This window comes from Prunus dulcis, chromosome 4 (assembly GCF_902201215.1).
Source record: "Prunus dulcis chromosome 4, ALMONDv2, whole genome shotgun sequence".
Taxonomy (NCBI): domain Eukaryota; kingdom Viridiplantae; phylum Streptophyta; class Magnoliopsida; order Rosales; family Rosaceae; genus Prunus; species Prunus dulcis.
The window spans coordinates 5500305-5525325 of record NC_047653.1 but is presented as its reverse complement, the minus strand read 5'-3'; the positions used below and the strand labels follow the sequence as shown (position 1 = coordinate 5525325).

General features: G+C 36.2%; 4 protein-coding genes across 4 annotated transcripts; 2 read left to right on the top strand and 2 right to left on the bottom strand.

Annotated features, from left to right (window-relative positions):
* Positions 1-3665: 3665 nt before the first annotated feature.
* Positions 3666-7249, bottom strand: LOC117624366 (probable ribose-5-phosphate isomerase 4, chloroplastic). Its single transcript, XM_034355564.1, has 9 exons — positions 6994-7249; positions 6100-6227; positions 5721-5790; positions 5325-5429; positions 5031-5126; positions 4880-4936; positions 4489-4606; positions 4331-4397; positions 3666-4125 (listed from the first exon to the last, which is right to left on the bottom strand). The coding sequence occupies exons 1-9, from the start codon at positions 7171-7173 to the stop codon at positions 4047-4049; spliced, it is 900 nt and encodes a 299-aa protein (XP_034211455.1). The 5' UTR covers positions 7174-7249; the 3' UTR covers positions 3666-4046.
* Positions 7250-9150: 1901 nt separating this feature from the next.
* LOC117624359 (subtilisin-like protease SBT2.2) lies at positions 9151-15788 on the top strand. The gene is made up of 10 exons (XM_034355557.1): positions 9151-9730; positions 10282-10441; positions 10683-11080; positions 11784-11879; positions 12158-12230; positions 12399-12681; positions 13442-13773; positions 14175-14445; positions 14577-14858; positions 15185-15788. The coding sequence occupies exons 1-10, from the start codon at positions 9513-9515 to the stop codon at positions 15610-15612; spliced, it is 2541 nt and encodes an 846-aa protein (XP_034211448.1). The 5' UTR covers positions 9151-9512; the 3' UTR covers positions 15613-15788.
* A 4178-nt stretch (positions 15789-19966) lies between these two features.
* On the top strand, positions 19967-24030 carry LOC117624368 (gamma-soluble NSF attachment protein). The gene is made up of 9 exons (XM_034355565.1): positions 19967-20097; positions 20588-20655; positions 20736-20820; positions 20929-21087; positions 21772-21909; positions 22303-22381; positions 23037-23116; positions 23224-23353; positions 23710-24030. Exons 1-9 carry the CDS (start codon positions 20051-20053, stop codon positions 23809-23811), a joined length of 888 nt encoding a protein of 295 aa, XP_034211456.1. The 5' UTR covers positions 19967-20050; the 3' UTR covers positions 23812-24030.
* Positions 24031-24238: 208 nt separating this feature from the next.
* Positions 24239-24920, bottom strand: LOC117624373 (60S ribosomal protein L27a-2-like). The gene has a single exon (XM_034355573.1). It carries the CDS (start codon positions 24893-24895, stop codon positions 24446-24448), a length of 450 nt encoding a protein of 149 aa, XP_034211464.1. The 5' UTR covers positions 24896-24920; the 3' UTR covers positions 24239-24445.
* Positions 24921-25021: the final 101 nt, after the last annotated feature.

Genomic DNA, 25021 nt, shown 5'->3' with positions numbered 1-25021 from the left:
TACTAGGAATATTATTTAATTATAGCCAACATGCTAAAATCAAAACTAAAACGACATCGATTTAATTTTTGTTCTACATCCATCCATTTGTGTTTGAGCCATGTAATTCAGCATATATATGCTCCATGTTGAACACAATTTGATGCCCAGGTCTCCACAACTACCTCTTTCTTTTTTTACTTTTGTTTGTTTTATGATGGAACTTTTAATTTATTTTGAACTTTTGTTTTCAGATGACATGTGTGCGGCGAAATATTCCAACTTTGCAAAACCAGATTAGAGTCAGTGACAGTGAGCTTGACAATATTTATGTAGTCAAAGTATGCAGCCTGTAAATAAATATAAATAACGTCTTGGACTGGCAACTAAAGACGACATTTTTTTTATTTTTTTTATTTATTTAAAGAATGCAAAAGTACGTACCATTTCAGAGGTCTTTAATTGACCGAATACGCGAAATAATGATCTCTATCATATAATTAAATTATATAAGATAATTTTGGTCAAGGAGCCACTGGAATATTAGCATATTATGGTTGATTTTAAGTGTTTACTTTCGTAGAAAATACGATGAATCGAATTGGAAGGCGTTGGCACCCTTAAACAGTGTCAAATCGAAGTATATGCATTGAGTAAGTGATTTGTAGTTTAAATGGTTAATATTATTTACCCAAGTATATTCAATCCAAGTATACAAGTTCGAGTCTTTCATTCCCAAATATCACGTCTATCAAAAAATAATTGGAGGTATATATGCATTGATTGAGCTCATAAAGAAAAATAATGTAAGGTGAACTGAAACTTGAAAGGCCATGACATTTCAGGGGTTACAAAGTAAGCAGTTGGGGTTGTGTTGTGTTCTATCATTTTCCAGGTACCACACCGGCCAATTATCTGTCTGTGGACAAGTTGACATTTATCACCAGTACAACTTGATAAAATTAATTATAGTTGAACTAGAAAGATGTGATTAAAACAATTTTACAAAATAATAATTAAAAATCTAATTAAAACCAGAAACGTGACATTAGATTAAGGATATTCAATTTGTTGATTAGGTCAATTATTTTTGTTATCAAATAATTATCACTAGGGCTGTCTCAATCCACTCAAATAAAAATAAAAATAAAAATCTATGGCATCGGATGTGGCAATAATTTGACTAAGAACCGAATGCAAAAAGTTTGATTCTTTGAGAAAGAAAGAGAGAAAGAAGAAGCATTGTGTTTGATATTGTTGAGCTGACTTCAAGTCATCAACTAATCCAACTGGAACTGATAGAAAGAAGCTGAGATTCCACTCTAAAATTAATTCACAATGAATGGAATAGACTAACTTCTTCATAATATTTTATATAACAATTAAGGACCAAGAGGAAATTACTAAGTAAAATAACATTAATTCCCCCACTAACTTTTTAAATTAAATTAAATTCTGAATTATAAATGGATCATGAGGGCAATGGGTGACACATATTGTATCGTTGGAATCATAAGTTTGTATCATAGTGTATTCTTATTTAAATTCACGGTCTAAAAATCTAGATTGATAATTTGACAACATAATATCATATATTTCATAAAAGAACATTGACATGTGATATCAACACATAGCCTAAAGAAATAATCCTTGTAGAAAAATTAAAACTACTAATGCACTTAATTAATATAGTAGATCCCGACTTGAATAATTAACCAAAAAAAAAAAATTAAAGTAAATGTTAATTAAACTTGAGCTGCCGATGTTTATTAAATTTAGTTGTCTTTCTAACCTTGAAAGAAGATTCACGAATCATGATAAATCATTTCCATGTGTAATGTCACATGGATCATGCATGCACAATGAATCTCAGTCCTCGTTTGCAACAGCAGGGAGGCAGCAATCAACTAAGAACAATAATTAATTTGATATTGGCTAAATCCTAATTAAGACCACCTATTTAATGTGTGAAGATCTTAAGCATGTTATCTTGTCATGCAGGAAGGCAGGCAAGGACCAAAGTAATTTTGCTTCGATATCAGATCACTGCGCAGCATTAAAACTTTTTGCTCACATCGTGTAGGTCATTAGTTATAAACTAATCACCAAAACTTAATTAATATCTCACCTCCCTAGCTACCACCAAGATTCATGTTTCCAATAACAATCACCAACTTTATACAATGTTTTAGTCATCCTTAGATGAATAAAAATAAAAAATCACTGGATAATTTAGTCTTATACTCATATCATAGCAGTTGTTTTTCTATATTTTCACTATATGCATCGTTAGTTACAGTCATATACGCTACGTACGGTTGTTAACTGTTGATATAATGCGGCAAATATACAACTTTCAACTTATAAACTTTTATTTATTGAACGAGGGAGATTCATTTGATATGCAATCATACAAATAATTCAATCTAGTAAGTATTGTAATGTAAAGAAAATCTTGTAAGTCTAAACCAAGACTGGTCATTTATCTAATCAGTTGTATTCAAAATTTCGCAGCTCTAAACTCCCGACCCGACCACTTAGATTGACCAACTGCTAGACTTTTTCTTTTACGTCTATTATGTATGGATGACTGATTGGCTTTTTTCAAGTTGGAGTGGCCAAACTTTTCATGAGATGGAGTGAATTTTCACTAAATAGGGTGGACTTCATAAAATTTGGGACCAAATTTCAATTTATTGACTTCAAAAACAATTTCAATTATTTATAAATAAATATAAATTGCAGTCAATTAGAGCTCACGCTATTCTGAAAAGGTTCAGCCCTACAGTACACACAACCGGACCAGACCGGCAAAGCTGGGATCGAGAGACTATTGAAATTTGGGCCCATGTGAGGCGATCAATTTGGTCCAAGTCCAACTGATTCGCCTGGTTTGAAAGAGATTCGGCGCACCAGACGAGACTTACAATGTTCATTTGTCAACCTTGGTGTGCCATTCGTTCACATCCAACATTAAATATTAATTGAGAAGATGTGACCAAAACTATTTATCAAGTTCTTAAAGTCTATTACAGTGAAAAATGATTTTATCTTATCTTGCAGACTAGTAGTTTTTAGTTCGAAACATTAATTTATTATTGCACTTCGTATTAATATAAATGGTTTCTTTTTTTTTTGTAGTTTGATTCTTCGAGTGTTTTTCGCTAACATTAACAGTTGTCAACGACTGCAATATAATTGATGAAAATGATGGTTTAGTTTGAGAGGAAAAATATGTGTCTAATTTAACAAACTATTCTATTAGACTGGTGAAAGATAGCTACTACACCAGTCTAGCTCCTTGTCCTGGAAATCACGTACGAAATAGCATGGCCTAAGCGACAACCAACCACCCATGTCTATGTAACATGTTGTCTTTTAATGATTGTGGCCTTACTTTGAGTTTGGTACAACTGTGACCTGTCCAAGCTTACATATGTTGACCCAGAAAGAGAATCATGCGGTTTAACACACGTCCCCCCTTCCACCAATTAAAAGTGTTTGGGAAGGGAACCATTCTATAGAAACACAAGTTAGGTGACTGTCAATCCTCTCTCTCTGTCTCTCTCTCTCTCTGAACAGTGAAACTTTTAAACCATATAAATGGAATGGACTCTGAAGAATTCTTAACTCGTTTCTTGTGTCAAACATAATGTCTCAACCTACTCAAGCACATAAAACAGTACTGCCTAAAGAAACAAATTCCATTATATAAGCCGAAAAATTAACTTACATGAGCATATATCAGATACATTTATATTGTAATTTGTCGGCAGGACTTTCCTTTGTTTCCATCCTAAAATTCAGGTTGGTCATGTTTGTCCAACTCAAGTGTCAAACTTTTCATCAAATAAAACATATCTCTATAATGTGGTATGCTACATGGACTGCCACCAGCACTGCCTTACATGTGCTATATCCGTAAGTAGAATGGATACAAGTAATATGCGTACTACACCATCGTATGGCAATGCAAAAATATAAAAATGTGTTCTGTATGCAATGCAGGCTTATGTGCAGAAACAATACCGAATGATCATGTAAGCGTGCAATGCAGGCTCTTGCTATTAGGGTTCCTTTACAGCATTCTTTGGCAGATTATCAACAACAGACAGCCCACTTTCTGAAGCAATTACTGCTGTGCATCTGTAGTTCACCACAAGTAAGACAACAAAATTAGTGGTTTATCCTACCTGGTAAACATTTTAAGACCTAACCAATTACAAGCATTGTGCTTCTTCTTGTAAAAGAGTGATACTCCCTGGTTTATAAACTTTATATATAAAGCAATATGTAGTAGCATATCTGTAAAAAGCATAAAAGAGTTTACAAGGGAAAAAAAAAACTTAACGGGAACTTGGAAATGATTCCATGGTCTATGACCCCATCAACTTCATCAAGGCTCTTCGATACTTCATCTACAATTTAAGTTCACGAAGACATGAAAACTTATTTTCAAGCGTGGAAGCATATATTAAAACAAGAAATGATGGAGGTTGTAAGACCTACTGAGGCTTAGTATTGGAGATGTAAATATGACATCAAGAACATTATGGCCTTCTTTGGTGACTAGTGGGAAGTCACCCCCATTAGGACCCGCGATCCCAATTGATGGTCTTCTCCATACCTTCAGAAGTGACAAAAGGAAAATATCATTAGGAAAGACGACTGAATCAGTAATACAGGTTAATTATGTACTAGCTCCTTCTTTCTTATTAACAATTTTTAATTGTGAAGTTTTGTTGTTTGCTTCTTTCTTATTAAACAAACAAAAAGATGCAATCACTTTTTCACTGAGAGAAAACAATGAGATGTTCTTGCTTTCTTATGATAAACTAACATATAATTGATGAGGAATGCAAACAAAAGAACTACTTAATGGTATGACGAGAAAGCAGACCTCTGCATCACCTAAAAAAAGGTCATCTATCTCTTCAGCAGCTTGCATCCAGTTGAGCTGAAATTTAATTTGGGTGTTCAGACAACCTTTCTCTTACTATGGAACTTGATGGTTCACTTAATTAAAACAAGCAATGAATATCGCTTCTTACAGAATTCACTAAAACTGGAATAGAACCATCCGGACCACTTTTGTACTGGTTTTCTGTGATCATGAACACAAGCTTATTGGCTGCGTTTAGTATAGACTGCAGGGGAAAAGAAAAAGGAAATTTTCCAGTAAGTGCTTCATATAGGTTTAACATATCAAATTATGCAACTTCGATGGTCGTGAAAAAAAAAATTATTGCAGACTCAATTTTTTCATGGGTTGAGAAATTTGCCATGCTATTGCTTGAGTTCTAACAGTTCATGTAAACAGGACAGGCAACAGTATCGTGACTGACCTTCTCTTGGATTATGGACTCCTCTCCCTGATTTCTTGTTCGCCCAATGACAGATATAAGTGTTCCTTCTTCTATAATATCAGCATCATCAAATGCAAAATCAATCTACAAAGGCGCAAGTTAAAATGATATTCTACTAAGGTTAAATTTTTTAATCTTCCATGATCACATTGAGAGTGATGCATTGTGCATTGTCAATAAAGAGTCTAAGAATATCTTTACAACTAGCTGACATATCTTTTTCAGTTCTCATATCCTGATATATATCAGAATTCTTTGATTCCAGTCAAAACCAAATGCATGGACATCAATTAGTGGTGTGCTTTCTCCAAACATATAATACTCGAAAACCTCAAATGAAAAGGAAACTTTCTTATGTTTAGAATGTGTGCACACTTGAGAACAATACTCATAGTGACCCAATGGAATTCCTGCCTTTGCCGCCTCACTTGCACATGCTATGGACCTGCATAAATCCAAAGTAAATTCCATTATGAAAAAACAAAGAGGAAAGGAAAAGAACGTGTAATGCTTTGGCTCACAACCCTTCATTGGACATGGAGCCAGACTCTACAAACACAAGTTTTTCCAATTTGTCTCAGTTTCACCAGTTGATGGAGCTGAGGAGAAAGATTCAGTTACATGATTCGAAGACATCATTTCTTTCCTTACTTACTTTAGGGATCTTAAGAACTTTGGAAGGAGCCAAGAAATCAGAAGCATATTTTTTTTTTCTTTTAAAAAAGAACTATGAATTCTTAATCAGGTTACTTACATTGGTATCCCCACTATATCTTTTAGAGCACCTGCACCAAGTTGCAGACCTATATACTGTATGGCCATATCAGAAGCTTGACCAGACCCCAACCCAATAACCATACCACTTTTAATGTATGTATCCACCTAGAAAGTCAAATATGAATATTCCTTGAATTAGTTCCTACACATAACAATCATACAACTTATAAAAGCAAGAAAGTAATATACCATTATTATTATTGTCAAATTTTTTATGTACCTTTATACTGCTATGTCAGCCTTTCATATTCCCTTCAATTTTGATTTTCATGTTTCTTTCTTACTAAACTAACAAACCATACTTAACCTTATTGGCCCAAACTGACGAAAGATGCCTCCTTTTTCCACTCAAATGCACATATGATGAAATAGAGAGCAACGAAATCCTAGAAGAGACATACCCTAAAATCAACACATGTGCTACAATTGCCCTTAATAATTCACCATTTTAGCAAAGAAAGTGAATATAATAGCTCACACTCACTCACTTAATAATTCACCTTTATTTCTTCCATTTCATCTTATATGGCTCTTTCTCCTTTTACTAACTTCAAGAAATTTGTTTCTAACATCAATTTGCCCTCCATCAAGTTGTTGAGAAAATTAAGTAAAAGAAACTGACTTCTCTATGTTATGCCCTAGAATACTAAAAAAAAGTAAGAATAAGAAGAAAGAATCATGATGAAAACAAATCAAAACAGATTTTTTAAGCTGAAGTCCATCACATATTTCACTGTACAAATGATGAGAAAGTGCAGAACACATCAACACTTAAACTCATAATATCTCTAAACAGACAATCAGAATGTAATAGATTAAAATGCAAGGAAAATAAACATAATAAAAAACACATCAAATTATAAACACATACAGTGTGGTGGGCTGCTTGGAAAAGAGCAGAGCCACCAGCGAGACTGGACCCAGTAATCTTTAGACAATGTGTCCTTCTTCTCCTTGTGCTGCTGCCTCCTCCTCTTCCTCTGGAAGTTGGTAAAGTTAGAGAAGAGTACAGGGGATTTGATGATGCTATGGCTATGGATGCCAGTGCCATCGTCACTCTTCCTCTGACAGTCTCACTATAACGGATAACGGATAAACCAACTCTCAATTTGTGCTCTAAAACTCTGAAACAGTTGGGATATGTCACCTTCAACCTCAAACCGCCACATCATCTTCAGCAATCAGCACCACTGGATCTGTGGGACCGCAGCCCATACGGGATTGGTGGGCTTTGGGCAAATGAATATGGGGTCGTCCTCGTGAATCAAAACCAAAGCTGATATCCACCAAGTCCTTGGGCCTGACCAAGAGTCCAAGATCAACTCTTAGCCTATGGCCAGGCCTAGGCCCATGTCTATTTTCTTTCTTTTTTGATACAATTGAACACGAGTGCATGGGTAACTGCTCTTAAGTATGCAGATAAGTGCTTTTTTAAAAAAAATTTGTTCAGAAAGGAATAAGACAATGTCGAGCTCTAACCAAAATGTGAGACAAGTACTCTACTACTAAAGTAACTTTCACCTAAATTATGAGAACTGAAACTATGTTTCAATCAACTGAACATAGACCAAAATATGCACCCACTTGGTTAGCTTAGACTTCATTCGTACAACTAATTATGTGTCTTATTTAATTACAAGTTCATGGTTCAGCTAAATGAATGAGAGATTTACTCGTCCTTTTGGGCTATAACATTGATATAACATGCAAAAGAGAAAATGTACACTTAAACACCTCAACGTTCATAACAAAATTCAAATTAAAGGCACATTCATCAAAATGTTGTAATGCACCTATCTGTAAAGCCAATTGAATTGCATCAAAGCAAATCTCAAGTGTTTCTGCTCAACTTTTTGCTGAATGTGTATACATAGAATGAAAGAGACAGACCAGGATTAGAGATGGGCACCAGTCTTTGCACTCAAACATTATCATCACCTTTTTCTTCCAAATAGATGGAATCAGTCAAGGACCAACGGTGGTAAACAGGTTTTTTTTTTTTTCTTCTTCCCTTTTCCTTTTGGTATTGTCACATGGAGAAGGCCATCAATTGGACTCAAAAAGAGTGATCCTAATGATTGAAGAATCAGGTTCTTTTGGCACAGTAGAGCATACCAAGAACTCCCAACGACTATTAAATAAAATCATGTTCTTAAAAGTGTACACTGGAAAATGGATGCATCATATGTATGGCCTACCATATGAGGAAGGCACATAGAAATATATTGAGCAGAAAAGCTTAGGAAAATCATGAGATGACCCAATTGCAGAAATGGTATTAGAATCCAATAGAAATAGAACCTGCACTCAAAATCTGGCCTTTTTCACATGCGCACTCATATGTAGTGTACTCAATACACCACCGTCCCACAACACCCCCACCCATCAGACCAGAAGGTCCAAAACTTAACCCTCTCTCTCCTCTTATCTTCTCTCTCTACTTGTGCAGTGTCACGGGTGGTCTTAAAAAATTAGAACGTTGGAGCAAGTAGACAACGGCCAAAAAAAGGGCCAAGACAAAAGATTAATGTTGACCTGACCCGTCAAAACACCATCAAGCTACCATCATTTCCAATTAGATAAATCGAAAAGTATGTGGAGATATATACATATTTTTACAAGCAGATAACTGGAAACTGGTATTTGCAGTTTCCCACAAATACATACATGTATTACGTGCCAATCAATAACAATAGCAAAAATCATGTTATTGTATAAATGTTAAGAAATGATTATCTTTGTGTGCAAATAAAAAAACAAAAAATGGATGATTTGAAGTTGGGTTGCAGACGGATTTTTGGATTTGGCTGAAAAATTATACATGAAATATAATGTGCTAAGAAAACCATCTAAGTCCAACAGTGGATGATATAATACAAACAAAATAAAACGTTCGAATGTCGTGGCCGTGGAAGACCCTTTGCATAAAATATACGTTCAAATACACAGCATCCAATAAAGTGTCCATAGATTCTCTATGCTCCAGCTATTACTACTCTCTCTCACTCTCTCACTCACTCTCTCTCTCTCTCTCTCTCGTCTCTAGTGTACTCCAGTTTCTTGTGTACGCACAAACAAAAGTATACAAAAGGGTTTCTTTTTTCACCGAAAAGAGCTCTGCTTTCTCGGTCAGATCACTTCTTATCTGGGGAGGCTTCATGTGTGTTGTGCAGTTTCCATTCACACCAATTATCACATTCAGAAAAGGGTCTCTGGTTTTGTGGTTCTTCACTCAGCTGCACTCCACATTCTGCAAATTGTTCCAAGAAAGAAGCTTGCTTTGGAAAATGGAGGACATGGGTTGTTAAAGACTTGTGCCCAAAGGTCTTTTTGTTAATCTGGGGAGTGTTCTTTCCTGGGATTTTGATCTTCTTGTGCTTTAGTTCTAAAATGGGCAGAATTTATGGGGTGCACTTAATGGTGTTACTTTTTTTGGGGATGTTTATGAGCTCGTTCTGTCAAGATGATGATTCTGATGACTTCACGGCTGTGTATATTGTCACTCTTAGAGAAGTTCCTGCTGCTCATTACGAAGCTGAGTTGAGAAGGAACAGTAATGGTATCAGACATGGCGGCGCTTCTGAGAGGTTGAACATTCACAAACACAGGTACTATTTTACTCTTCATTTTCAAAGATTTTCTTACTCTCTGAAATTACTTTGCTTTTAATTTTCTATGTTTTATTTGATCCCTTGAAGCTGGTTTTCAATTATGATCCAAGCAGTAGTATTGAAGTTTCGTTTCCTCATGTGGAGAAATCAATTTGGATACTTGCGTTGTGGGATAGTTTGGGTCTTACTTTCCCTTTACCATAGAATAACTTGAATTCTAGAGTAAATATTAGTGGTACTTTCCTTTTACACTCCTTGCATGGATCTCTCGCTCATGGGGTCCCCTGTTGCTCATTTTTCATACACTCTGTACAATTTGTCTCTTATGAACATGTGGAAACTTGTGGTTATTATATTGTCCCTTTTCCGCCTTCATCATACCCAACAATTGGGTAAACTCTTCAGGTATGGGGTAGTAAGGTCTCCAGCGTGCTAAAAGTTATTTATTCATGATGTTGATTGGTTTTCTTTTTCTTCCCCTCCCTTAATTATTCCTCATTGCATTATTACGACCTTAAACTTAATTGATTTTAATGTTTTCTTTTTAGATATAGAAATATTTCAAGAACGGATAAGAGGTATAGCTCTTATATTGCTCGAGTTCATGATTCGCTATTGAGGAGGGTGTTGAGAGGGGAGAAATATCTGAAGCTGTACAGCTACCATTACTTGATTAACGGATTTGCTGTGCTTGTTACCCCAGATCAGGTATAACATCAGTGAAATTCTGGTATTATATAGTAATCATTATTATGTCAAATTCCTCAATTATGGTGCTGTATAGAATTGTGATACTCCAATTATTACTTTTGAATCTTTACATTTGCTTGTATTTCTGAGTAATTTGGAACATGGCATTGTCCGCGTGTTGTAGCATTTTCCTATGCCTATGTGAAAAGGTGTAATTGATCATAAGTTCCTAATTTGGTGCTATTGCTGAATTTTGGAGGTTGATAAGCTTTCCAGGAGGAGAGAAGTAGCAAATATGGTTTTGGACTTTTCTGTTAGAACTGCAACCACCCATACTCCTCAGTTTTTGGGTTTGCCACAAGGAGCCTGGGTCCAAGGAGGCGGATATGAATCAGCTGGAGAAGGGATGGTCATTGGGTTTATTGATACTGGCATTGATCCAACTCACAGTAGTTTTGCTGACCATACATCTGAACATCCATATCCAGTTCCGGCACATTTTTCTGGCATCTGTGAGGTTACCCGGGATTTCCCATCTGGTTCCTGCAATAGGAAGCTTATTGGAGCCCGCCATTTTGCAGCATCTGCTATAACCAGAGGTGTTTTCAATTCATCACAGGACTTTGCTTCTCCATTTGATGGTGATGGCCATGGCACGTGAGTTGTCTTGCTTTCCCTGAGAGAAAGTACCCTAAGCCTTTTGTATCTGTGTTATTTTATCTCAATTTCAAGTTTGCAGCATTAGTGCTTTTATAGAAAGACACATGAAAAACACCAAATATGAAAATCTGTCTTATATGGGGACTTTTGACCTTGAGATTCGCCTAAGGACCTGCTCATCTCAAGTTTGCCCATCTCTGTTTTCTACCTGGCTAGGTAGAAAACTGATATTATTAGAGCACTGAGACATACTGATATATATATATATATATATATTTTTTTTTCTTCTTTTCCCTTTTATATTTTTTCTTTTTCTTTCATTTGAGGTCCTGCATGCCTGACGCTGATATTCACGTTAGAGGCATCATGTGTCTCTGTGGAACTGTTATAGATTTCTATGTTTTCATTTTAATGAAATATATCTTAATTGTTAATCATCTTTCACAAATGAACTTAAATTATGCAATTTACTTCAACATGCGAAAAAAAAGTATTTTAATAAAAGTGATAACCCAATAAATTGATGAAAACTTGAAATGTTCATATGACTCTCAAGTTACAATCTGAAAGAAGCTGGTTTAGCTGCTTTTATGATACTTGAAAGACAGTCTAGTACCTTTTAAAATGCTATGAGAGACAATGTAGTTATGTCTCCTTTATGTTGTTAACACCGTTTGATGGATCTCATTTTAATTTACAGGCACACTGCTTCCATTGCTGCAGGAAACCATGGAATTCCAGTGGTTGTTGCTGGGCATCATTTTGGAAATGCAAGTGGGATGGCTCCTCGTTCACAGTAATTAATCTAGATCTGAGTGTCACTTTGTCTATTGATGTGGTGTTTGTTGTTTCTGGTAGAATGCGATGCATAAAAAAGGAGCAATTCCCTAACATAAGTTTCTTTCAACTTGTGAGAAACAAAATTAACCTAAGTCTGAAATTCTTTTAATCAGTAATTCACTCAGTCCTTGACCTGTGACAACCCTTTCCTCTTTGAATCCACCTTTCTCCAGTACATAAACAATTGGGAGTATTTATGTTTTTATGTTTTAACTACATCTCTATCTATTCCAGCATCGCTGTTTACAAGGCACTGTACAAAGGCTTTGGAGGCTTTGCTGCTGATGTTGTTGCTGCCATAGACCAGGTACATGCCTTTTGTTCTATTTCTGCAAACTATATTCTGCCAAACAGCTGAGTCTCTATTGGGGTTTCAAACCAATAAGAAAATCTGTTTTTTCCATACCTTTTATTCCATATAGATTCTTTGCCACTTTAGCATATTTAATTTTGGTGATTTATTATGCATTCCCAGGCTGCTCAGGATGGGGTTGACATAATAAGCTTATCAATCACTCCCAACAGGCGTCCTCCCGGCGTTGCAACATTTTTCAATCCCATAGACATGGCATTACTATCAGCTGTAAAGGCTGGTATATTTGTTGTCCAAGCAGCGGGCAATACCGGACCATCACCAAAGAGCATGTCTTCCTTCAGTCCATGGATATTCACTGTTGGCTCTGCCTCCCATGACAGAGTCTACAGCAACTCTATAATCCTTGGCAACAATGTCACCATTCCAGGAGTTGGACTTGCACGTAAGTTTGTCTCCTGAATTGATTGCTCTACTTCTCTTTAAATTTTTCATACAGCATCGTCTTAACAACAATTGCTGTCCTTACTCTTTACACTTGGGACTCAGAATTAACTTTTGAAGTGATACGAACTGGATCATCACTCTTAGTGAAACAAGGGCCATTATAGTTTATAAGCTGCCTTATCTACAATTGAATCTTTTCTGGTGATACATTTGGATCTGAAAGTTATGTGGGTCTTCGTATCATTATTAAAGATTCAATGACTCCAGTCCAATAACTTTTGCTAGAGAATTGTCAAAAGAGACTATGTTCACAGGAATTCCACATTGCCTAACCTTGACTGTTTCCTCTTTCCTGATTTTCTAATGTGAGAGTTCCTTTTTCCGTTGGTTGTTATGTCTATTGAATGTCTAGATGAATTTTGAGGTAGACTTGAGTTTTCAAGAACATGCTGGTTCCTTTCTCACATGAAATGTCACCGATAGGTCTGTTCCTTACATATCCATTTTTTATGGTTAGCATCTCGGTGTATGTCATTGCAACTTGCATGGGATGACTGTACTCCTGATCTTTTAGATACAGTTGATTTTTTATGCACATGCTGGTTCCCTTCCAAAGTGTGACATTACTAAATCTGTTACCTTGTAGACAATCTTCTATGGCCAATATCTTGGTGCATGCCATTGCCACTTATATGTGAACCATGAACGCACCCAATTAGATTAGATAGTAATCTTGATTACTTCTGTTTCTGCTACAGCGGGAACAGAGAATGATACAATGTACACGCTGATTTCTGCCGTACATGCTTTGAACAACAGCACAACAGTGGCAGATGATATGTATGTGGGTGAATGCCAAGACTCAAGCAAGTTCAATCAGGATTTGATCCAGGGGAACCTCTTGATCTGTAGCTACTCAATCCGGTTTGTGCTTGGGATCTCCACAGTCAATCACGCCCTGGAAACAGCCAAAAACCTAAGTGCAGTTGGTGTCGTCTTCTACATGGATGCTTTTGTAATTGGTTTTCAGCTTAACCCAACTCCAATGAAAATACCTGGCATCATAATCCCATCCCCAGAGGATTCCAAGGTATGCAAATTTCTGTTTATGCATGCACATTCATTAAGTTGTTGTATATTGTTTTCTTCTTCAAAATTATAAATATCATCCCATATGATGAGGATTTGATATATACATATATACCTATATAGATACGTAAGTGTTGGGTTGATTATTGCCTGAATGTATACCTATATAGATACATAAGTGTTGCTAGACTGTGAGTATGAACTTTGATTAGGTTGATTATTGCCTGTATGTGTGGTCCGGATTTAGTATGGCAAGAGAGCATTACCCAACCATTCAAAAATTTTAATCATTTGAACGTGTTTAATCGTTTAAGGGGAAGTTGATGCCCTGACACATATTAGGGCTTATCCCTCCCTCCCTCTCTCTCAGCAGTTAATAAAGCTTTATGATATATTTGGCAGGTTTTACTCAAATACTACAATTATTCCTTGGAGAGAGATATCATGACAAAGAGAATTGTCAAATTTGGGGCACTTGCAACCATTTGTGGAGGTTTCAAAGCAAACTACAGTAGTTCTGCACCAAAGATCATGTATTACTCTGCTAGAGGACCGGATCCGGAAGACAATTTTCTTGATGATGCAGAAATAATGAAACCCAACTTGGTAGCTCCTGGAAATTCTATATGGGCTGCTTGGAGTTTGGTTGGCGCAGACTCGGTTGAATTTCAAGGTAGAAATACACTACTTGGTAATAGTGATTAAGTTCCAAGTATAACTTTTTGATATTTTTGTTCATAAATGACAGTTTTGTTTACTCTTCAAACATTATTATATAACTGCTGTGTTGTATTTATCTTTCAGGTGAGAACTTTGCAATGATGTCTGGGACAAGCATGGCTGCTCCTCATATTGCCGGGCTTGCTGCACTGGTTAGGCAGAAGTTCCCCAATTTCAGTCCTTCAGCCATTGCATCTGCACTTTCCACAACAGCTTCTCTATATGACAAGAATGGTGGGCCCATAATGGCTCAACGTGCTTATGCGTTTCCAGATAAAAACCAGTCTCCAGCAACACCCTTTGACATGGGCAGTGGTTTTGTGAATGCTACAGCGGCACTGAATCCGGGACTGATTTTTGATTCCAGTAAGTTACTCTGTCTCTTCTCAGGAAGAAAGTTACTCAACCTGACCCATATGCTTGGAACTTCGCTTATTTTTGTGGAAATCTTTTACTGATTGTAACAATCATCTTATCAAATATGGAATTGTGATGCCTTCTCTGTTAGTGTGATTAGACTGCTAGGTGTAATTTCTATTAACCTCAATTGAAGAGGACTCTATATATGTATATATGCATATTTTCTGTTTTCTATTTGTTAACATAAAGACTCCTAGCTGTTTCTTATTTTAAGTGATTATTTTTGTGTTTGATAGTATATTTTGACTGAAAACCATGCTGTCTTCTTGCAGGTTATGACAATTATATGTCATTTCTTTGTGGCATCAATGGATCAGCTCCTGTGGTTTTGAATTACACTGGTGAGAGCTGTTGGGTTTATAATTCTACCATCGCCGGTGCTGACCTGAACTTGCCATCAATAACAATAGCAAAACTGAACCAGTCTAGAACGGTGCTCAGATCAGTGATGAACGTTGGTGGAAATGAAACTTATAGTGTTGGCTGGAGTGCTCCTTTTGGAGTTTCAGTAAAGGTGTCTCCAGCTCATTTTTACATTGCCAGTGGGGAGAAACAGGTCTTAAGTGTATTCTTCAATTCTACGGCAAACAGCACCACTGCTAGCTATGGAAGGATTGGACTATTTGGAAATCAAGGTCATGTTGTCAACATTCCTTTGTCAGTCATTGTCAAAGTCACATATAATACTACTAAAACCTAAAACTTGAGGCTGGTTTGCTTTATTTATCTTAGGTTGGTTTTCGTTTTTTGCTTGCAAGGTGTGATTAACCAATTTTTTCATTCATTATATTGTAAATGTAGTTAAGGCCTGTAGCATCTTTTGTGTAGATACAGTGGTAATTTTACAGAAGCATTAAAGATCTCTCTCTCTCTCTCTCTCTCTCTCTCTCTCTCTCTCTCATGATTTTGTATGAGTGAAAAATATGCAGCATATCAGTTAAACTTAATAACGAAGGTAAATTTCCTCTCAATTCTTTTTGTTGGACCTATGCGGAAGAGGGATGTGGATTCTTGGACATATCGTGACATAAATGAAATGTTTCGAATATAACAAAAGCTAATAACTCCGGTAAGATTAATGGCTTTGCACAAATACCATAGCCTTTTTTGGCATGCTACTCTAGACACATGCAATGAAGCATGCATGAAGAAAACCATTGTCTTCTTGCACCAGGATCTACGTAGTCAAACACCATAATGGCTTTCTTTTTTCTTTTTCCAGAGCAGAAATGTGTTCATTTTCAATTGGTTCGTTTGTGTATTGAGAGATGTAAAGTCATGTCACACATTTAATTATCAATAAGTGTTCATACGAGATTAGGCAGAGTTATGGCACTCATTTCAACCCATCCGCAGTTGCCGAATGCCGATTAGCACTTAATAAAATCCTGCCACTTTTGCCTTCAATTTCTAATGTTTCTGGTGCTTATAAATACTAAAGCTTTGAACTTCAAAACCCCATCTATCAATCTGTTTGTCATTTACCAAACTTCATTTCTTCTCCAAAGGTGACTTTCAAAATGGGTTTGGTTCAGTTTTGCATGTTGTTGAGTGTGTTGATAATGGCAGCCAATCTGGGGGTGCTTTTTGTTGAGGCACGCCAACACCCTGCAGGGATATCAAAATAGGCTCAAGAGCAAACTGGAAGAGCCACAGAAAGTGGGAATTATCTGAATGAAGGAGAGATGATGGAGCAGTTAAGCAAGGCCAAAATGGAGTTTGGTCAGATGAAGACTTTGTCACCTTTTCCTAATATTCCTGGAGTTCCAATTCCACAGTTACCATTTGCACCTCCATTTGGAATTCCTAAAATAACTTCAGTCCCACCACTTCCTGACTTTCCAGTCCCTCCTATCAACATTCCCAATATCCCTTTCCTTTTTCACCTCCTCCTGCATAAGTTTCTAAGTTAAACTATATACGCTTTATTATGTACTTTGGAAGTTTCAGCAATAAGTATGTTAAAAGTTCCTATGTATTTCCTTGTTAAGGGAACTTAATATGACGATAATTTGCTAGTAAAGTTAAATACAACGTTACTTTTGTCCAAACTAGAATTTCAATTCAACCATTTCATATTTGCACTTGAGTTGGGGCTAGCTAGTGTGCTTCTATTTGACTATGTTAAATTTGCAATGAATTAATATTGAAAAGTATTTCCCCCATCCAATTAGCCTTGCAACTTTTGCATTATTCCTTCCAAGTACACAATTATACCTTTCAGATCAGTTGTGGCCAAGTAGTTAAAAGATAACTTTTTCTTATGTCAACTTGTAGTAATTCATATGAGTGATTGAGGAACAATGACTGAATGAAAACAGCAAAAAAGATCATGACTGTATTTGTTATTGTTACAATGGCTACCAGCAACATGATGAAAGCTAAACATCATCAATAAAAACAGACTGCTAGCTATTTGAGACAACAGCATGAGCTAAGCTAACAAAAGGGCACTTCATGGGGAGGCTTTGGCCTCATTTCTTGAAATCATAGACTCTGAATTCTTAGGAACTGGTGGTTGAGGAAGAAAAGGATTAACTGAAGGCATGGTTGGGATAAATGGGAATTTGGGTATTGGAGGAATCTTGGGAATGGTTGGAAAGCCGGGAAATGGGAGCAATGTGTTCATGTTTTCAACTGGGTTTGGAAGATCTTGGAAAAATGGCAATGTTGGCTTCATTAGGTTGCTGAAGGGTGATGAAGGGTCAGATCCCAATTGCATGGTTGTCGATGGCTTCTTTAGCTCCATCATGAGGCGAGACGCCAAGCATAAATGAAAGCTGAAAAGTAGTGGACCAAGAAAGAGCAAGTACAAGAAAGTAGTGAGATTAGAGAAGGCCATATTAAGATCAACAGAGAAAAATGTGACCGATGGTGGAAGAAAAGGTTAGTGATATTGATGGTGACTGGAGGCTGGGGCTTTTAATATAAGGGCAGAACAGAGAGAGTGAGTTGTAGTTTGGTGTGTTCATGGCTTTCATGCTACTTCTACCTTCAACCTAATACTTGAGTCATGCAGAGAGTTTTGTTTTTGACTTTCACACCAGAAATAATAGGAACTGGCACTCTTGCATTGAGTTTTACTGGAGTGGGCTAGGTAGATTGCAGAGTCAATTGTGGTTTTATAACTTACTTTTACAGCCGGTAATGAACCAACAACAAAGCTACACCATCATAATTCATGTAAATCAAACTTGAGATCTTCTTCAACCAAGCCGAGACTAGTTGGTTCCAAATTTGGGACTTTTCAACAAGCAAAAAATGTGCTTCGCTTTGAGGTTTATAACCTTACTAGACTATTAGCCTTTTAATAATAAAGCAAATTAGAAGAAAAAAAAAACATGAAGCATATAAGTTGCAAAGCAGGAGTAGCGTAGGCATTGCCATATTGATCATGATGAAAGTCCTAAAAAACAACTAAAAGCTAACCCTCCTTTGGATGAGGGAAAATAACTCGAAATTTAGCTAAAAGTCGGGAATTTAAGAGGAGAAATTGACAATTCCCTTGTTTGGCAACTTAAGTGCGGAATTTACTAAATGACGATCGGAAAAAATCATGGAAATTGAGGCATCAAATTTCCGAGTTTGATTTCCAACAAAATAGGTGTCATTTCACAATTTCCGTAGTGCGGGAATTCATGTTTTCCAGTGTACCAAAACTTACATAAAAAAAAACCACCAAACTTTTCATGGAAAAAAAGAATAGCACCAAAAACCTATGAAACCCTGGACAATAGATTGCCTTGTTGCTTTACATGTCTCTCTGGACCAAGTTTGAAGGTTAGTCTTCAAGCCTTTCTCTCCTTCAATTTATATTTTTCTATTTTAGGGTTACCATGGTATCTGAATGGCTATCAAAATTGGGTGTTTATGACTAAATTTATGAATGTGTAGAACAGGTTTTGTGATCTTTCCAGCACTATGGCTAGATTTGGGGAAGTTTTAACAAAATACTCTATGCCCATAAGACTTAATCGTTTAACAAACTATTTTCGGTGGAATATAGCTATGGAACTTGAATTAGCTGATATACTTAGCGAGGAGCGCAACTTGGGTCACAAAGAAGATGGTGGATGGAAGGCACTGCTTACAATACTGTTGTAAATATATTAGCTGCACAATTTAATCTCCAAATAAGTGCTGATAACATTAGAAATCGTGTTAAGTCATGGAAAAAGTTCTATGGAGTAGTGAGTACAAGCAATACCAGGTCTTAGTGAAAATGAACAACTCAAAGCATGTGCTTGGCTAATAGAAAATGCAAACAATTTTAGATGCTGAAGGCACTCCCAATTTAGGAAAAAAAAAAAAAGAAGTATGTTGCTGATGTTTATTGCACGTGGTGAGTGATTTGGTTTGCTAATATGCTTTGTTTGTTTAAGTTGAGTTATTTAGTTCATCAAACGATATGTTATTTTATACTTCGAGGAATACCTTCTATGTCGGTTATCAGTTTTTTTGTTCTTTTGAAATATTTAATTTCTGTCATTTATAATTTACATAAGTTATCCAAACATTGAAATTTTCAATTCCTATCATTTATAAAATTTGACATACATAAATTCAAACACTGAAATCTTCAATTGCCAGAAATTAAAATGACGGAAATCTAAATTCCGTCATTTTAGAATTCTATGTAATTTGCAATTCCTTCATCCAAACGGAGCATAATTGTTTGAAAACATAAATAACCCAATATCATAAACAAAAATTGAAGACAATAGCATGCAGCCTAAAAATCTCAACATGTTTGCAGTTTAAATTAGGGGTGAATTTGAAGTTAGATAAGCTCTACTAAAAAAAGAATTGTTGATAGGCAAAATACATTTCAAATAATTAATCACTATCCTATACATTACAAAATACTCACAAATTCTTATTCAGAATTTTTTTTAAAAAAATAGGATCTTTCTTTAAATTAAAAATAAATAAATAAAGTTTCTTTGCATGTTTTTTAAGCTTGAAAAGGTAAAAAGATAAAATAAATAAAAGTAAAATAGTAAAGTAAAAATATAAACGGAGGCAGATTGGCTATTGCAGCGAGCTTAAAGGAAACGAAGGCCTAAAACAGCCCAAAAGGCCAATCAAACTGCGCTGTAAAACTAGAAGAGAAGAAAGATTACACCCAAAGTTCAGCCATGGCGGGTTCCGATCCAAACAAGTTGATGGCCAAAGCCGATAAATTGTCAGTATCTCTTTTCACATCCAATCATTTATTTATAAACATATATGGTATTATTATGAAGGTCTATGCATTTGATTCAGTTTAGAAGACCCAAAGTTTGTCAGTTAATTCTTAACACATAGAAACATTTTCCAATGATTTCGATTAGTTATGGTATTAATTGATTGGTAGAATGAAAAAGAGCATTCATTTACTTCAATTTTTGTTTTCTGGGTCAGTGTGAAATTGGATGAAGTTGTATAAATTTGGAATCTTTCAGTAATCTGCATATGAAGTTGGTATACTAACTCTAGAAGAGCATACTAAGAATTGAGTGATGAATAAATTATGGAATTCTGTAACCGACATTTTGATTTTGCTTAAGCTTTGTTTGTTTGTTCATTGGGAAGAGAAGAAGAAGAAGGCAAGCTTTGTCTTTTCTTTTTGAAAAGTAAATTTGATTACTTTCCTCTTCTGAATTACTGAATGCCTTTAATTTCTGTTATCTTAGAACGAGGCTCAGTCTTACAAGGTGGAGTGCAGATTGGAAAAGCGCTACTCTTCTGTATGAACAAGCTGGTATGTATGTTCTGTGCAACAGTAAGCCTTAATTACAATGGTTGATGGGGATTTCAGCCTAAAATCTGGTTTTGTTGTAGCTAATGGGTTTAGGATTGCCAAGGATTATGAGAAAGCAAAGGAAGCATTGGAAAAAGCATCAAAAGGACAAGAATTGATCTCTTCGTATCCTCATTCTCTTTTTCTAGTATGTTCTGTCCTTCGGGCGTTGTCTAATTTTGTCTGATGATCTCGATAACTGCACTCTTGCTATATCCTTTACAACCAACTCAGACCCTGGGATGCTGCAAAGCATATGGAGTCAGCTGCTGCTTTAGCAAAGGAGTTGGGCAAATGGAATGAAGTTGCTGATTTTTATAGAAGGGCATCTGAATTGTACGTTGTGTGTGGGAGATCACAACCTGCATCAGATGCTCTTGCGAAAGGGGCCCGGTAAGCACATGGTTCACAGTATTGCTTTTTGCAGCTACGAATCTTTCTTTTTTTCTTCTTAAAAGTTGCAATGTTTGGTGAAACTCTCTTGGCATTCACATGATCAAAATTCTTGTCAGTTCCCAGAGCTCCCATGAAAAATACATTCCTGTTCGGGTTAATAAATTCACCCATATTTGCAGTAAGCAATATAAAGTGTTTCATGTGAAGAATTTCATAAAATTCTACCCATTATTTTCAACGGCTCAATCTAAACGATGGTTTTTAATCTTCAAATGTTATGAAATATTCAAAAGTATTAATTTACCTGCAATTAATTGAATTGGTCATCCACATGCATGGAGTTGGGCAAATGGAATGAAGTTGCTAATTATTAAACTGTTAACCATAATTTACCTGCAATTAGCTTTGTTGTCTTATTTTTCTCATAAAGGAGTTTACAATTTTATTTTATGAAACTACACACACATGTAGAGGACGTTATCTGAACTTTTCTTTGCTAGTAAAAATTTTGATCGGTTAGAGTTTCCAGTGTGAAATGAAACTGTTTCTCTTCTTTTCTTTTCCTCTTTCCATGTGTTGTTTTTTTTAGTTGCTCTTTTAGTCTGTATATGCTTGAGGTGGGATTACAGCTTTAGAGAATATTTGAAATGCTAACCTTTTGAAATGATAACCTTATTACAGAGCTCTGGAAGATTCTGTTCCTGATGAAGCTATTCAACTTTACACTGATGCTTGTGTTCTTCTTGAAGATGATGACAAGGATCAAATGGCCTTTGATCTATATCGTGCTGCCACTAGTGTTTATATAAAACTTGAGAAGTAAGATCCCAAAATGCATTCCATATGTTATTTAAATTATGGCAATTTATCATTTTAGTTATTGGGAGGATGATGCAAATTATGATTATTATCATTTTAGTGGATTGAGAGGATGAAATACATTATTTAGGCAAACAGATCTGATTGTGTAGAATCCAGTTGTAGCTGTTTTCTGGCAGCATTTATAATCAGGCAATTAACTGTTATTCCTTATGGCTTAATTGAGGCTAATGTTTTGGAAGACTGTGGGTTGAGGTTTAAAATCTATTAGAAAAGAGTAGTGATTTGCGGTTTGAAAATAGTCATTTCTTTTCCCCAGTAAATACTAAATTGTGTGCCTTTGAGTGGCTTTTCGCTATATGTTTAATGATACCCTTTGAGCGGTTCTTACAGGTACACAGATGCTGCTGCTTTTCTGTTGAGATGGGGCTTAGCAGCTGATAAGTGCAATGCTACCAATAGCCAATGCAAGGTGTGAAAGGATTTCTTGTTGGATGTATTTAATGAGATATATTATCCTGGACTAGTGTAGAGGTATTGGTATTTGATATGAAGACAACATTGAAATGGTTTCCTTGTTGAAGTGCCCGTGCTACATGAGGTACTAAGCATGAAAATTCACTCGATATTTTTTTCTCTTTTTGAGCAAGAGCATCTTCAAACAAAGAACTTACAACTAGTAATATGTATTTTCTATCCCTTCCCCTTTCATTTCCCTGTGGCTGCATTAGATAAGGAGGCCTAGTTTTGGTTGCATCTGTAGTAATTAGCATTTCTCCTCTCATGAAAACTTATAATTATTCATCTTGTATCCTTGTTTTACAGAAACTCTCATCCTTGTGGCCCTTTTACATATTCCCCAAGTCCAGACTATTCCACTGTGAAAAGTAATTTTGTCACACTCTTTCATTTTAGTGTGCAAGTACATGTAAAACTTTGTTTGTTTGATTACTCTTGTAATGAATCTGTGCTTTTGTTTGTGTGCAACTAATCTTAAGTTCTTAACTAGCATCTGCATTTGGAAACATCTTTTGGTGTCCATCTTGCTTTTGTGCATTACTCACTCTTTTTAATCACTTTATGTTTCATGTTTAAGAGAAGTAATTTTACAACCATTGTTGATACAGGCATATCTTAGTGCAATAATTGTTTACCTCTATGTTCATGACATCAAACAAGCAGAAAAATGCTACAATGATTGCTCCCAGTAAGTAAAACTATTGAATTCTTCTGATTTTCCAAATTTGGATGGGGCTACTGCAACTCTGTTTGTAACTCACGTAATATTGGCCTTTTGCTTTTGGTTCTGTATAGGGTTGACACCTTTTCGAGAAGTGATCAATGCCGTTTTGCAAGTAAACTTTTTTCTGCTTACACAGAAGGTGACGTTGAAGAAATTAAACGGCTTTCTCAGTCAAGCACGGTTAATAATCTTGATCACATGGTATTATATATTTTGTTTGCCTCCTTTGTTTATTTGAATTTGTATTAACCTAGGTATGATTAAAAGATATAGGCATGTTATCAGTTAAATCTGTCTTTTATATACAATGGATCTTGGGCATGATTTTGCTTTTCTGATTATTGAATGCTTAAATAGATTAAATCTTAAGATACTGAAATTATTATCTGGCTTTGTCTCATGAATTTGGCATGACATAACATATTGAAAAACTCAGGAGACAAGTTGACCCTGTTGCTTGATTAACCCTAAAATATTGGACTGAAATATAAATATCTTGGATTTTTTTTATTCTGCCCTGTTTGACCATGCCATATCATAAACTGAAATGGGTGCAGGTCATCAGGCTCGCCAGGAAACTGCCCACAGGTGATGTGAGTGCACTGAAGACCCATGCTTCCGACGAGCAAGAACCACTGGACGAAGATGACCTTACATAGATTGCCCCATATACCTTATAATGTATTGATTTTGGTACATTAATATACAATGAAAGAGAGCTTGTTTTGTAAACATGTAAAAACAACACTCATCACTCTTTGGAACACTTTGTAATCTCAGTTCTTGATCTTTGCATTTCATGCTCCAAAATCTTTTGGATGATAAAAAACAGAACCAGAATATTATTAGGATCTTCCACTTGATCCAGAAATTGAATCCCTATGCCCCAAATATAGTTCAAATTATGATGAAAAAGGCAATTGCGTAGGATTGTTTTCTCTGCATCCAGAAAGGGGGCAGAAATCTCCTAGTTTTTTTATAATGATAGAATCATATAATAATGCTCACTGTGGCCTTAAAAACACCATGCAAAAATGCTTTGTAGGTTATCCATGAATCAAAAATGCACAACCAAAAACTTTTCAATTAAGTTTTGAAAGCAATCAAATTCTCATATTAATGTTGACAATAAAGCAACGCATTGCAACAAAAGTTTCAACCTTTAGCATTCAAGAAGCTCAATGACCCAAAATAACATGATGTTCGTATTAAAAAAAGGCGAAGAAAAAATCTACCAAAACCCCAATTCTCCGAAAATAAGCGAAAAACCCCCCAAATCTAAACCCTAAAATCCTAGGCGGTGAGAACAACAGCGCCACCAGCTTCCTTAATCTTCTTCTCAGCGGTCTTAGAAATGAGCTTGGCCTTCACCACAACAGGCTGGTTCTGAGGCAACGCCCCCTTCCCCAACACCTTAAAGTACCCAAACTGCGTCACGTCGATCAACGGCACGTCATTTCCTTTGTTCGCCGCCGCCTTGTGCTTCGCCTCCTGCGGCACCAAAGACCAGAGCTTGTCGACGTTGACGATGGGGCAGTAGAACTTGTTGCGGAGCTTGTGGAAGTAGCGCATGCCGACTTTACCAAAATACCCCGGGTGGTACTTGTCGAACAAGATCCGGTGGTGGTGCATGCCTCCGGCATTTCCACGACCACCGGGATGCTTCCTGTGCTTCCCGATTCGGCCGTGGCCGGCGCTGACGTGACCTCTCTTCTTCCGATTCTTCTTCAAACTGGTCGTCATTTTTGGCCTAGGGTTTCAGTGGCTCGAATTTTGGGGTATTTATATGAAGACGATGAAGGTTTTGGGGTTTCGGCCCAATTATCTGGTTTACTGGGCTTGGGATTGATTACTGAAGCAGCCCAACCC

What these genes read in the sequence shown, in the direction of transcription:
- LOC117624366 (XM_034355564.1), bottom strand. Translation starts at nt 7,173, where the DNA reads ATGGCACTGGCATCCATAGCCATAGCATCATCAAATCCCCTGTACTCT. An exon ending in ATCTCCAATACTAAGCCTCA is followed by an intron (nt 4,398 to 4,488) that starts GTAGGTCTTACA and finishes CTTAAATTGTAG; the next exon opens with ATGAAGTATCGAAGAGCCTT. An exon ending in GGAATCATTTCCAAGTTCCC is followed by an intron (nt 4,126 to 4,330) that starts GTTAAGTTTTTT and finishes GGTGAACTACAG; the next exon opens with ATGCACAGCAGTAATTGCTT.
- LOC117624359 (XM_034355557.1), top strand. Translation starts at nt 9,513, where the DNA reads ATGGGCAGAATTTATGGGGTGCACTTAATGGTGTTACTTTTTTTGGGG. An exon ending in GATGGTGATGGCCATGGCAC is followed by an intron (nt 11,081 to 11,783) that starts GTGAGTTGTCTT and finishes TTTAATTTACAG; the next exon opens with GCACACTGCTTCCATTGCTG. An exon ending in CATCCCCAGAGGATTCCAAG is followed by an intron (nt 13,774 to 14,174) that starts GTATGCAAATTT and finishes TATATTTGGCAG; the next exon opens with GTTTTACTCAAATACTACAA.
- LOC117624368 (XM_034355565.1), top strand. Translation starts at nt 20,051, where the DNA reads ATGGCGGGTTCCGATCCAAACAAGTTGATGGCCAAAGCCGATAAATT. An exon ending in GCTCTTGCGAAAGGGGCCCG is followed by an intron (nt 21,088 to 21,771) that starts GTAAGCACATGG and finishes ACCTTATTACAG; the next exon opens with AGCTCTGGAAGATTCTGTTC. An exon ending in TTAATAATCTTGATCACATG is followed by an intron (nt 23,354 to 23,709) that starts GTATTATATATT and finishes AAATGGGTGCAG; the next exon opens with GTCATCAGGCTCGCCAGGAA.
- LOC117624373 (XM_034355573.1), bottom strand. Translation starts at nt 24,895, where the DNA reads ATGACGACCAGTTTGAAGAAGAATCGGAAGAAGAGAGGTCACGTCAGC.